The sequence below is a fragment of the Lactuca saligna genome, chromosome 5 (genome assembly GCF_052625555.1).
Source record: "Lactuca saligna cultivar CGN05327 chromosome 5, ASM5262555v1, whole genome shotgun sequence".
NCBI lineage: Eukaryota > Viridiplantae > Streptophyta > Magnoliopsida > Asterales > Asteraceae > Lactuca > Lactuca saligna.
In genome coordinates, this window is record NC_136421.1 from 224137433 (window position 1) to 224149372 (window position 11940).

At 33.8% G+C, this 11940-nt stretch overlaps 3 protein-coding genes across 4 annotated transcripts; 2 read left to right on the forward strand and 1 right to left on the reverse strand.

The window, feature by feature from the left end:
- The first annotated feature begins 865 nt into the window (after window positions 1-865).
- On the forward strand, window positions 866-1243 carry LOC145046308 (uncharacterized). Its single transcript, XM_078994594.1, has one exon. The coding sequence runs from the start codon at window positions 866-868 to the stop codon at window positions 1241-1243; it is 378 nt and encodes a 125-aa protein (XP_078850720.1).
- A 665-nt stretch (window positions 1244-1908) lies between these two features.
- Window positions 1909-5943, forward strand: ALDH7B4 (aldehyde dehydrogenase 7B4). Of its 2 annotated transcripts, XM_078993740.1 has the most exons (15): window positions 1909-2036; window positions 2108-2162; window positions 2317-2450; window positions 2914-3000; window positions 3090-3221; window positions 3299-3371; window positions 3478-3500; window positions 3573-3636; window positions 3726-3771; window positions 4000-4180; window positions 4343-4519; window positions 4595-4900; window positions 4967-5064; window positions 5428-5577; window positions 5729-5943. In XM_078993740.1, the coding sequence occupies exons 3-15, from the start codon at window positions 2319-2321 to the stop codon at window positions 5784-5786; spliced, it is 1527 nt and encodes a 508-aa protein (XP_078849866.1). In that variant the 5' UTR covers window positions 1909-2036; window positions 2108-2162; window positions 2317-2318; the 3' UTR covers window positions 5787-5943. The 2 variants fall into 2 exon arrangements, with proteins under 2 accessions (XP_078849866.1, XP_078849865.1); XM_078993739.1 differs by having other exon boundaries at window positions 1930-2162.
- A 471-nt stretch (window positions 5944-6414) lies between these two features.
- On the reverse strand, window positions 6415-11286 carry LOC145046309 (uncharacterized). The gene is made up of 4 exons (XM_078994595.1): window positions 11043-11286; window positions 10484-10956; window positions 10277-10406; window positions 6415-6818 (listed from the first exon to the last, which is right to left on the reverse strand). The coding sequence occupies exons 1-4, from the start codon at window positions 11284-11286 to the stop codon at window positions 6415-6417; spliced, it is 1251 nt and encodes a 416-aa protein (XP_078850721.1).
- Window positions 11287-11940: the final 654 nt, after the last annotated feature.

Consider the following 11940-nt stretch of genomic DNA (forward strand, 5'->3'; position numbering starts at 1 on the left):
GAATTTACACGCCGCGCCGCTTTGCGCGGGTACATTGCTAGTATACACACACACACACACACACACACCTCATTCTTTTTACTACACATATTTCTCTATATCTATCTCTATTTCTATATCACTCAAAACACAAACACAAAAATCAACCAACTATAAATGAATTTGATCCGGCCCATCCGTACAATGATGATAACGACAAAGACGATTTGTTCGTGAGTATGATGTACCAGTATTACACAGACAGCCTACTACATCAAGATCCAACTCCACTACTCACGCGACGTACGACGTTAAATAGAGATCGTGAGGAAGGGCATCGACGGCTAGTTAACGATTACTTTGCGGAAAATTGTGTCTACCAGCCAAGCGATTTCAAAAGAAGATTTCGTTTGCGAAAAAATGTCTTTGAAAGGATAGCCAACGCTATGGAAGCAATGTATCGTTTGATTCAACTTTTATAATTTACAAAATGTCACTTTTAGATAAAATAAATACAAATTTACATGTTTAATATTTAATTAGGTATCATTTGTTTACTATATATTTAGGTATCGTTTGTTTCAACTTTTATAATTTATAAAATATTACTTTTAGATAAAAATAAATATAATTTTTACGTGTTTAATATTTGTTTAGGTATGAATTTTTCCAAATGAGATATGATGCCAGAGGCAAACGAGGCTTCACAGGGTTGCAAAAATGTGTTGCTGCAATTAAACTTATTGCAATGGGGGAGTCGCCCGATTCTGTAGATGATTATATGAGAATGTCTGAGAGGACCGCACGAGAAAGTTTGTATTTATTGGCAAGAGGTGTTGTCGAAACCTTCGGTGACTAATATTTACGCAAACCTTCGTTGCATGATATGCAACAATTATATGCGGCGCATGAAGAAAGACATGGTTTTTTGGATATTCTTGGGAGCATTGACTGCACATACTGGAAATGTAGAAATTGCCCCGTGGCGTGGAAAGGCCAGTATTCGAGTGGTCATCATGAAACGCCTTCGTTGGTATTAGAGGCTGTTGCTTCACAAGATTTATGGATTTGGCATGTTTTTTTCGGGGTTGCGGGTTCTAACAACGACGTCAACGTTCTTGATCAATCACCGATATTTGACGATCTTTTGTCAGGAAAAGCCCCAGATGCTCCTTTCACAGTGAATGGAAATGAATATAAGTTCGGGTATTACCTTACAGACGGAATATATCCACAATATTCTACGTTTGTGAAGGCGTTTTGACACCCAATAGATCCAAGGGACAAATATTTCAAGAGACGACAAGAAGGAGTACGTAAGGACGTTGAACGTGCTTTTGGGGTTTTGAAATCAAAATGGCACATTGTTGAACATGCGGCAAGACCTTATGAGTTAGATACTATATCATGTATGCATGTATCATAATGCATAACATGGTTGTTGAAGATAAATGACGCAATATTGCAACGTATTCTCCTACGGAGCCAAGACATGTGCAATTTCAACCTGGGACATTAGAATATTTACATAGAGTGGTCGATATTCAAAATCAGCGAAAACACAAGCAACTCCGTGAAGACTTTGCGGATTACATTTATGTTGGTCACGAAGATGAAGATGAATAGTTTTAGGGCAAAAAATGTAGGTTTTATCGTATTTTTTTTTTGTTTTTTTAGGTTTTTAAATGTTTTTGTGTTTTATTGTAATTTTTTTAATGTTGTTTTTAATTTAAGATTTATTAAAATTTTATTTTTTACTTTTCAAATATAAATAAGAAAAAACATCAAAAAAAAATTAAAAAAGAAAATTAATTGATGTTGCCCATTTTTACTTTGGGTGTGTTATACCACAATGTATGAGTAGTGGGAGATGGGACCGCTGCCTCCGTCCTAATCCCAAAAGCAAAATAGTGGGGACGAGTATCGATGTACAACGTGCTACCTTAAATTATGGTTCCGTTACCGATTAGACATACATACGTCTCCAAAAACTCAGTCCCTTCCGTGGCATCCTCACCAAATCATCAAACAGTTTTGTCGTATAACAGTCTTCTCCGGTAATACGTCTCTCCTTTCTCTATAATAATTCTCTCAAACAATAACCCTCAGTCTCATCTGAAACTCCCAGAGGACTTCATAACGGCTGCTGTTTCTTCCCCAAATTAGTTCAAAAGGCGTTTCAGGTAATGAATAGATCTTTAACGATCACCAAAATGATCTGATCTGCAAGTGATACCCAGCACTAGCAGATGAATTTTGATACGGATTAATAGTTCATTGCATTTTTTTAGTTGATATGTATCTGATTTATCAGTGTACGGTTATTGCTTCGTGCAGATATGAGTTTTGCCAAGGAGTACGAGTTCTTAACCGAGATTGGTATCGAGCCTCGAAATTCTGGTGCCTTTGTTAATGGTGTTTGGAAAGGGAGTGGTTCTGTTGTCTCCTCTGTTAATCCTGCAAACAACAAGGTAATCACCTCTGCTTCAAATCCACTCTATCTCATTCTGTACTAAAATATTACACTCTTCCGTGTTTTAAGGTTTATTCTAATTTCCCTAAAAGATCGCGACTATTAATGGTATACTTATACTATATTTCACCCTGTTCGATAAGAGAGTTAAATTTTGAATTTGAGAACGCAAATCGGTTTAGTTTGATCTCTAGGTTATTTTGATTTGGATTCTGAACTTTCTGAAAATTTTCAATAATCCGATTAAGGGTGTTTGGATGTGTGATTAGACAGTGATCATTAGAAGTTCGGTTTTTATATGACCATCTTATTCATATATTTAGGGTCAGATATAATATTTTACCCTAATCTATTACATAGTTGTTACTTCTTCAAGGGACAGATGCTCATCCAAACACTATCTAAGTTGATTATCTTATTCAATGACAAGTTTTTACAGAAGTAATATTTTGTTGTTCTAGACCATTGCTGAAGTAGTAGAAGCTTCTTCTCAAGATTATGAAGAAGGCATAAAGGCTTGTTATGAAGCCTCAAAGGTTTGGATGCAAGTAAGTTTAAGTTCTCATGGGTATAGTTTACTGTTATATTTCCATAATCTCTTTTTTACCATTTTGTAATTAAATTTTTTTCCTCTTAGCTTCCTGCACCAAAACGAGGTGAGATTGTTAGACAGATTGGTGATGCACTAAGAACCAAGCTTCAGTACCTTGGTAGACTTCTATCACTTGAAATGGGAAAAATTCTTCCAGAAGGAATAGGAGAAGTTCAAGTATGTAATTAATCACTTTTAATTCACATCATGTCTTATTAAGTTGTATCTTATTAAATAAAACATTTTCATGGCAGGAAGTCATTGATATGTGCGACTTTGCAGTGGGCTTAAGCCGACAATTAAACGGATCTGTGATACCTTCTGAACGTGAGCTCTATTCCCATTTCCTTTCACATTTCAAAAATAAAGAAAAATAACATTACAACCTTAATTGGTTAACCCTGAATACTAACCATGGTTGGTTTGTTGACAGGTCCAAATCATATGATGCTTGAGGTACTATTAACATTTTTTGATTTAACGTATGCTTATCAATTACACTTATATATATTATTTGACTATTTACAGATGTGGAATCCTCTTGGAGTAGTTGGTGTTATTACAGCCTTCAATTTTCCTTGTGCTGTTCTTGGTGAGCAATAGCATTAATAGCACTTGTTAATATATCGATGAATATAATTTTTCCTTCTATCTTATCAATTGTCAAATGTTGTTGTGTAGGATGGAATGCATGCATTGCTCTAGTATGTGGAAATGCTGTTGTTTGGTAAGTGATACCTAAACCTTGAGAAATGTTATCTGTTTCGAAAAACTAAATTATAACATGAATAAATTATTACAAAACGCGAAATACAATCACCAAGTTTTCATTTTTATTGTATCTTTTATTCTTACATATGAAAAAATAAAAAAAGAATAAAGTACACTGCCTATATTGGTAAGGATATAGTATAGTATGTTGCTATTTCACCTTATCTTTATGACATGATTGCAGGAAAGGTGCTCCAACCACACCTTTAATAACAATAGCAATGACCAAGCTAGTTTCAGAAGTGCTGGAAAAAAACAGTTTACCAACTGCCATTTTCACCTCATTTTGTGGTGGTGCTGAAATTGGTCAAGCTATATCAAAAGACACACGCATACCCTTGGTTTCCTTCACTGGAAGTTCAAAGGTACCTTACCTTAGTAGCTCCTTAAAAATCCTGTATCTTTTCTACACCGAATCAACTGTTTAAAAGAGACTAAATGACCATTTTACCCTTACCTTCTAAAAAATAACAAATTTCACAGTATGACCATTTTACCCTGACATGTGGCACGTAACAAAACTACAGGTTGGTCAGATGGTTCAACAGACAGTGAGTGAGAGATTTGGTAAATGTCTGCTTGAATTAAGTGGAAATAATGCTTTAATTGTAATGGATGATGCGGACATTCAGCTTGCTGTTCGCTCTGTTCTATTTGCTGCTGTTGGTACAGCTGGACAACGCTGCACTACATGTCGTAGACTTGTAAGAATCTCAAAAATGAAATGATTTTTTTATTTAAAAAAAAATTGCTAATTATATATGTTTATTTTGTTGAAGCTTGTTCATGAAAAGATATACGACTCTGTAGTCGATAAATTGCTTGAAGCATATAAGCAAGTTAAAGTTGGTGATCCTTTAGAAAATGGCACCTTGCTTGGACCTTTACATACAAAAGCATCAAGGGAGAATTTTGAGAAGGGCATAAAGGTCATTAAGTCTCAGGGAGGGAAAATCCTCACTGGTGGTTCGGTTATAGAATCTGAAGGAAACTTTGTACAGCCGACAATAGTTGAGATTTCACCAAGTGCTGATGTTGTGAAGGAAGAACTCTTTGGTCCTGTACTATATGTCCTAAAATTCAAGGTCAGTTTTGACTTTTGACCAATTTCTTAATGTACTCTATTTAATGAAATATTATAAAATTTACAGGATTTTAAAGAAGCTGTTGAGATAAACAACTCGGTACCTCAAGGGTTGTCTAGCTCTATATTCACCCGCTCACATGAACTTATCTTTAAATGGATTGGGTGAGTGAAGATGTTATTCGTAGGTGGTAAATTAATGGGAAAATTACAGAAAAGCCATTGTGTTTTCAGTCATTTACCTGAAAAGCCGATTAACAGATCAGTGTGTTGTGGCATTTACATAAAAAATTTCATTAAAACCATTCCGTTTTCGAAAAAAACTATGTGATATTTTATTTAATAACAATAATAATGTTATTATATTATTGGTAATTTGGTCATGTTTACCTGAAAATGGACTCAAAACTTTGTGGTTTTAATGGAAAAGTTGGTTTTGTGAATGCCATGTCAGCATTGAAATTACAATGACTTTTCTCTAATTTCCTTCAAATTAATATTGAGTTCTCACGTGTGACTTTATTACAGACCTCAAGGAAGTGATTGTGGTATTGTTAATGTAAATATACCAACAAATGGTGCTGAAATTGGTGGTGCTTTTGGTGGTGAGAAGGGGACAGGTGGCGGCCGTGAAGCAGGAAGCGATTCTTGGAAACAGTATATGAGACGCTCAACTTGGTAAAATTTATATATATTTTTTTTAATTATAAAAGTAAGCTGCTTTTAGAATAACGTGGCCTAAAGCATTGATTTTGAAGTGCATTTCGTAAATAAGAAATAAACTGAAAAAGTGAAAAGAGTATAATAATATCTGATTGTATTTTAACAGTACGATCAACTATGGGAGCGAGCTACCACTTGCACAAGGAATCAGCTTTGGGAATTAAAATGTTGGTGGTTTGGAGTCTTAACTGCTAATGGTTCTGTTGTGGGATATTATTGTGAAACAATTAAATAAAAGTACCTCATTTTATTCATTCCAAATGGATCTATCAAATTAAATCGTGATCCCACGTTTCATACAGGGGTTAAAGTTCGTGATTATTTAATGTCCATGTAAGAAACTACTTTTTTTTTTTTTTTTTTTTTTTTTCAAAACATACTTGTTTTAAGAAAATACTATCAGAAGGTAAGGTTTTTTTTTTTTTTTTTTTTTTTTTGAACAGCAGAATTGCATTAAAACGAAACTAGAAAGACACTAGACAAGTTACAACATACAAACAAGAGAAACATGAGAATTACACCAGTCAAACCAATTTAAAGAACTAAACCTCCTATATTTCAACCAATTGAAAAAGATTAACTGGATATCATCGGTTATTTTCATTGGACTGCTCCTGAAACTTTTGAAAATTAAAGCGTTTCTAATCTTCCATATGCTCCATAAAACCGAATATATGAGGGCCCATAGCAATCTCTTCCTTTTCTTATTCAACACCAATGTTTTTATCACCCCAACATGTTAGAAACATTCATAGGAGCAGATTTCAATAACTACCAGTTGCGAAAACAACTCTAAACCTTTTTTGCAAAACTACACTTAAAAAACAAATGCTCAACATCTTCTTGTTTAATATCACAGAGCGGGCAAAGATATGATGATAAAGTCACACCTCTAACAAGAAGGTTGTCGGAAACTGGAATCCTATTTAAACATAAACGCCAAACAAAACAATTCACTTTTAGAGGAGCCCAACCCTCCCAATGAAAAGACAATGTGTTTGAGACCTCTTCCGCAGTAGCCATCAAGTTCTGCAAATTTTGAACTGTAAAACCACCCGTCTTGTTACCTTTCCAAACCCACAAATCATCTATGCTTGTCAACACCACACAAACAACTTTTTTGTTTAAATCCGATGAACTTGTTGCCTTCCTTCCTCTCCTTAGATTTCTTCCATCTAGATCTCTCTTTTTGAATTCTGTTATTGACCATGCAATTTTTATTCATTTCAATGCGACAAAGTTCTAGGAAAACATCTTTCAACACTACACCGTCACACCATTTGTCCTTTCAAAAGTAGGTTCTATTTCCCGTTCCAAGACGCCTTACAAACAAGTCTTCCAAGTTAATTCCCCAATGTTTCATATCTTCATTTAGCTTGGAAATAACAAGCCACACTCCTGGGAGACTAGCTTTGGCTAATGGCTTGCCATCAATACGAGAGACATTATGTCAAACTTTAATGCAATTCGTCCAAAGACTATTCACTTCATATTTAAACCGCCACCACTACTTGATTAAAAGAGCCAAATTCAATGACAGGAGACTCCCAATACCGAGACCTCATTTTCTTTTTGGTTTAGTCAAAGTGTTCCATGCTACTCAATTTATCTTCCTTTTATTTTCTTTTCCTCCCCATAAAAACTTTCTTCTAATACTTTCCAAATTGTGAGTTATTTTTTTCGGCATCTTGAAAAGAGAGAAATAAAATAACTGAAGACTACCCAAAACAGATTTAACAAGGGTAAGTCTTCCCCCAAACGAGAGATTATTCGCCTTCCAATTCGATAATTTATTTTTAAATTTATCCACAATTGGTCTCCAATACTTGGTAAGTTTCTCTTTTCAAGGCATCGAAAAAAAATAACTGACAATTTGAAAAGTATTACAAGAAAGTTTTCATGGGGTGGGGGGGGGGGGGGGGGGGGGAAAGAAAAATAAAAGGAAGATAAATTGGGAGTCTCCTGTCATTGAATTTGACTCTTTTAAGCAAGTGGTGGTGGTGGTTTAAAACTGAAACATGTTCACAAATAAAACGTTAAAGTTAATGATGTTTTGTAAAAAGACAAGTAGCTCATTACTCATTTAAGAGGTTAAAACACCCGAAGTATTCAGTCACATTTTTATGTGTTTTCTCAAAATTAAAACAAAATACCAAGAAATCAAACAAAATTTTTGATGCAGTGACCACGAGACCATCATTGTGCTTCGTCTACAACAAAATGAAAACACATCAAAATGGGTCCCTTAACAAGATTAAACAAGATTGTTTCTGAAAATCTGCATCAAAATAGAATAACAAATCATTGGTTTCTTTCTCAAAAGCTGGAACAAGATAAACCCTGGAATGAACATGCGACAAGATTAAAGAAATCTGTGGCCCACCAAAATCCAGAGAAATAATCAGTAAGTCAAACAAAATCAAAGACTAAATCAACTAACAGGAAATTATTGAAGCCACCTAACAGATCCTCTCTTTAATCAGATGTAAGCTAGCACATTCCCAAAAGTCCTGGAAGCTTCAATAAAGCATCCAGCTGAGAGGTTTTGTCATATGATATAATACAATTTTTGGGGTGTACCGCAGTTTTAAAAAGAAAAAAAAAACTTCTTAAATCCCAAATAGTTAAAACATTTAAAACAAATGTTATATAAAATTAGAGTAAATTACTGAAATCATCCCCATAGTTTGATCAAAATTTCACGTTTGGTCCCTAACTTTTTTTTTACACTTGGATCGTCTGTGTTTTGATTTTGTTGCGTTTTTCGTTCCTTACATACATAAAGTTAGGGATCAAACGTGCAAATTTGACCAAACTATAGGAACGTAAAACGCAACAAAATCAAACCATAAGGACAACCCGAGTGCAAAAAAAAAAGTTAGAAACCAAACGTGCAATTTTGACCAAACCATAGGAACGATTTTAGTAATTTACTTATAAAATTATTCATGAGGGATGCCCAATTGAATTTGGAAGACACAAGCAAAAATCTACAACTGCTATATCAAAATAACTATCTCAATCCAATGGCCTTGCTCTACATTCTGATCTTCTCCACTTGGGAGTTGGGATTGGGAGAGAGTAAAAATAAATCGTCAGACTAATAAATTTGATTAGATACATTGAAGTTAGATTCTAATAATATAATTTTATAAATTCATCATTTTATAAAATTAAAGGTCCCTTCTTGAAAGCATTTAAATATTACACAGTTTGGCAATCTTGGTCATCTGAGGTTCTGGTTTTTCAGAAATGAACACCGTCGTTGGTGGTTAACATGCATTAGGGGATTCTGACCAAAATGCCAACTTCATTAAAACATATTCTCATTCACCTCTTGACTACATTTTCCATCAATACGCACGAATGCGCTTGTGGTATTCACTGTTTGTTGTCGTATACAAAATTGCACATATAGTGTGTTGGAATGTGATGATTTTTACAAACACACAGCGGAAGCAAAAATTAAATCTAACTTTACCATCACATAGCACCATGGATATTTTTCTAGAAACTAGTAGCAACATAAAATTGAGACTTTTGGAGGGGGAGGGCTGCCGAATGCAAGTAGAAAACCGAGAGGGGGAGAGGAGGGAAACAAGGAAGTGGTCGATTCTCACTTTTAGGGATCAACTAGCGTTTTGTGTACTATTTAATTGGTATATTTATCCCTTTATTTATGGGATAAATACTTACTAATTCAAACTAAGCATAATCACACTTAGCCTCTTTAGTTCCTTTAGTTTTTAATTAACACACTTAAGATGATAAGTTAATAAACTAGTCCCTCTGATCTCTTTTTCCTCATCTTAAGCTCAAATCATATATTATATATAACCAAAATAGACCATGTTATTTATACAAATCTCACTAAATTATTGTGATGATGGACATATTTCCAACATTCTTTCACTTGCACGTATCATAACAACTGTATAGTCTCATATTTCTTAATCTAGCAAGGTGTATGTCATGTAAGACTATTGATGTACTCATAATCTATATGTATGCGGTGACGAGTCTAGAACGTAAAACTATATGGTTCACTATTTAAATGAAACTGATGAAGGAAGAAATATATATATATATATATATATATATATATATATATATATATATATATATATATATATATATATATTATTGCACGTTCAGGTCGGGCCGAGTTGTAAATTCATAATAATAATAATAATAATAATAAGTTCTTACAATTGTACTCGACGATGTCTTGTAGTTTGATATACTTTCACAATTGTATCATTAGCAATACTATCTAAAATATTTTTTTCAATATATGACACCAAACTATCACTTAAAAATTGATCATCCATTTTGTTGCGTACATCAGTCTTTACCAACTTCATTGCTGAAAATGTGTGTTCCATACTCGCTGTTGCAACGGGTAAGATCAATGTAAGTTTTAAAAGAAGGTAAACCTTAGGATATATTATATGCTTTTATGCTTCGACCATCTTTTTGGAAAGTTCTCCAATGCTCTTCAATTGATTAAATTGTTCACCTTCTCGCACATCCTTAATGTAATTTTTAAGTTCAACTTCAAGAACTTAAAGATCATATTATGTTTGAAAGTCTTCCCTATAAAGTGTAACCATATCCATTAGTTTATCCAAATCAAAGGCTTTAAAAGACTTACGCGGGCACAAACAAGCTATGCAAAGAACTAATTTCATGTTGGCTTCATTAAAGTGATGGTTAAGCTCTTCAAGTCGCATATCTATCATCGCCTTAAATACATCAACATGATAGTGGTGCAAGTTGTTAACCTAAAAAAAAAATCTTTAACGTGCTAATGACAAAACACAATAAATAAATCAAGTTGGTAATATCAAACATTACCAACCTGTGAACCTCTTCGACGACTGAATCCATCATAATATTCATCTTCCATATCCACAATTCTAACATCATGTTTATCGCAAAACAAAGTAACATTCCCTAAAAATGGTTCCCATCCTACATTTCTAATTTCTTGAATTGCTTTTTTAGAGCAACTTACTTGATTCATGGCATTTACGATATCTTGCTCTTTTCTTTGTAATGTTGTATTCAAATGATTTGTGACTCCCAAGATATCAACCATCAAGTGTAGACAAAACATAAAATCAAAGGATTTTAATAACCTTAAGATGCGAATTGCTTCAACTTTATGATCACGATCACTATTATCTCTACCAAGGTCTTCAAGTACTTCACAAATGGAAGAATATATGTTCTTGATGTTCAATAGAAATGAAAAATAAGAAGCCCATCGAGTATCAGATGGTCGTTTGATACCCACTTCTTGGTTCAAACCGGTACCACTCTTAAGCTCACCTAAAATTTACCATATAAAAGTTTAATTAGAATAACATAACCAAAAAATATTTTAATAATAAATCTAGCACAATTATAAAGCAAACCTTCAACCAATGCTTCCATAACTTTGTTTTCTTGTTTTATTCTTAAATTATCTCGTCGCTTGTAGGAAGATCTAATAATGTTTAGTAGCCGAGAAACCGCATTAAAGAAATCATTAACCTTCTTGTGATTTTTTGCAACAAACACTAAGGCTAACTGTAATTGGTAAGCAAAACAGTGAATAAAGTATGCAAATTTTGTTTCATTCATAATCAAAGTCTTCAATCCATTAAATGCACCACTCATGTTACTAGCACCATCATAGCCTTGCCATCTAATGCTAGTATTACTTAAATTCCATTTTGAGAACATATAATAAATAGTTACCTTTAGTGTCAAAGTTGAAGTGTCACTAACATTTCTAAGGCCAACAAACCTTTCTACAACTTCCCCCTTTTATTTACAAACCTTAGTACTAATGCCAATTGTTCTTTACAAGAAACATCACGTGACTTGTCTACCAAAATTGCAAAAAAAATCTTTTCCAAGATCTTCCATAATAACATTTATAGTTGCATATGAACATGCATGCACGATATTTTTATGGGTATCACTCCATTTCAATTCGGTATTTTTTTTGGAGCATTCTTTAACACAACACGATCTACCATATCACATTGATCAGCTAACTATTGTAAAAGTTCAAGAACGTTACCTTTATTATCTGAGTCGTCCGTCTCGTCATGGCCGCGAAATGCCAATTCTTGATGCAATAAGAATCTAACACAATCAACTGAAGCATTCAAACGAATATGATAATCTTTTTCTTGCAAAGTGGTTTGTTTCTTAAAAGCAGTAGTTATGGATTGCCTTCAGTTCATCAAAATTTGACACTTTTGGACAACAATAATATGTGGAGTTCCAGCTTTATGATCATCTAGTCCTGATTTCCTATTCCAA

Excerpts from the sequence above, each read along its gene's own strand:
- LOC145046309 (XM_078994595.1), bottom strand. The coding sequence starts at position 11,286 with ATGAGTGGTGCATTTAATGGATTGAAGACTTTGATTATGAATGAAACA. Across the intron at positions 10,407-10,483 it reads GTCGTCGAAGAGGTTCACAG|GTTAACAACTTGCACCACTA; the intron begins GTTGGTAATGTT and ends TTTTTTTTTTAG. Across the intron at positions 6,819-10,276 it reads CATAGCTTGTTTGTGCCCGC|AATTCAAAAAGAGAGATCTA; the intron begins GTAAGTCTTTTA and ends GGTCAATAACAG.
- LOC145046308 (XM_078994594.1), top strand. The coding sequence starts at position 866 with ATGCAACAATTATATGCGGCGCATGAAGAAAGACATGGTTTTTTGGAT.
- ALDH7B4 (XM_078993740.1), top strand. The coding sequence starts at position 2,319 with ATGAGTTTTGCCAAGGAGTACGAGTTCTTAACCGAGATTGGTATCGAG. Across the intron at positions 3,001-3,089 it reads CCTCAAAGGTTTGGATGCAA|CTTCCTGCACCAAAACGAGG; the intron begins GTAAGTTTAAGT and ends TTTTCCTCTTAG. Across the intron at positions 4,901-4,966 it reads TATATGTCCTAAAATTCAAG|GATTTTAAAGAAGCTGTTGA; the intron begins GTCAGTTTTGAC and ends TAAAATTTACAG.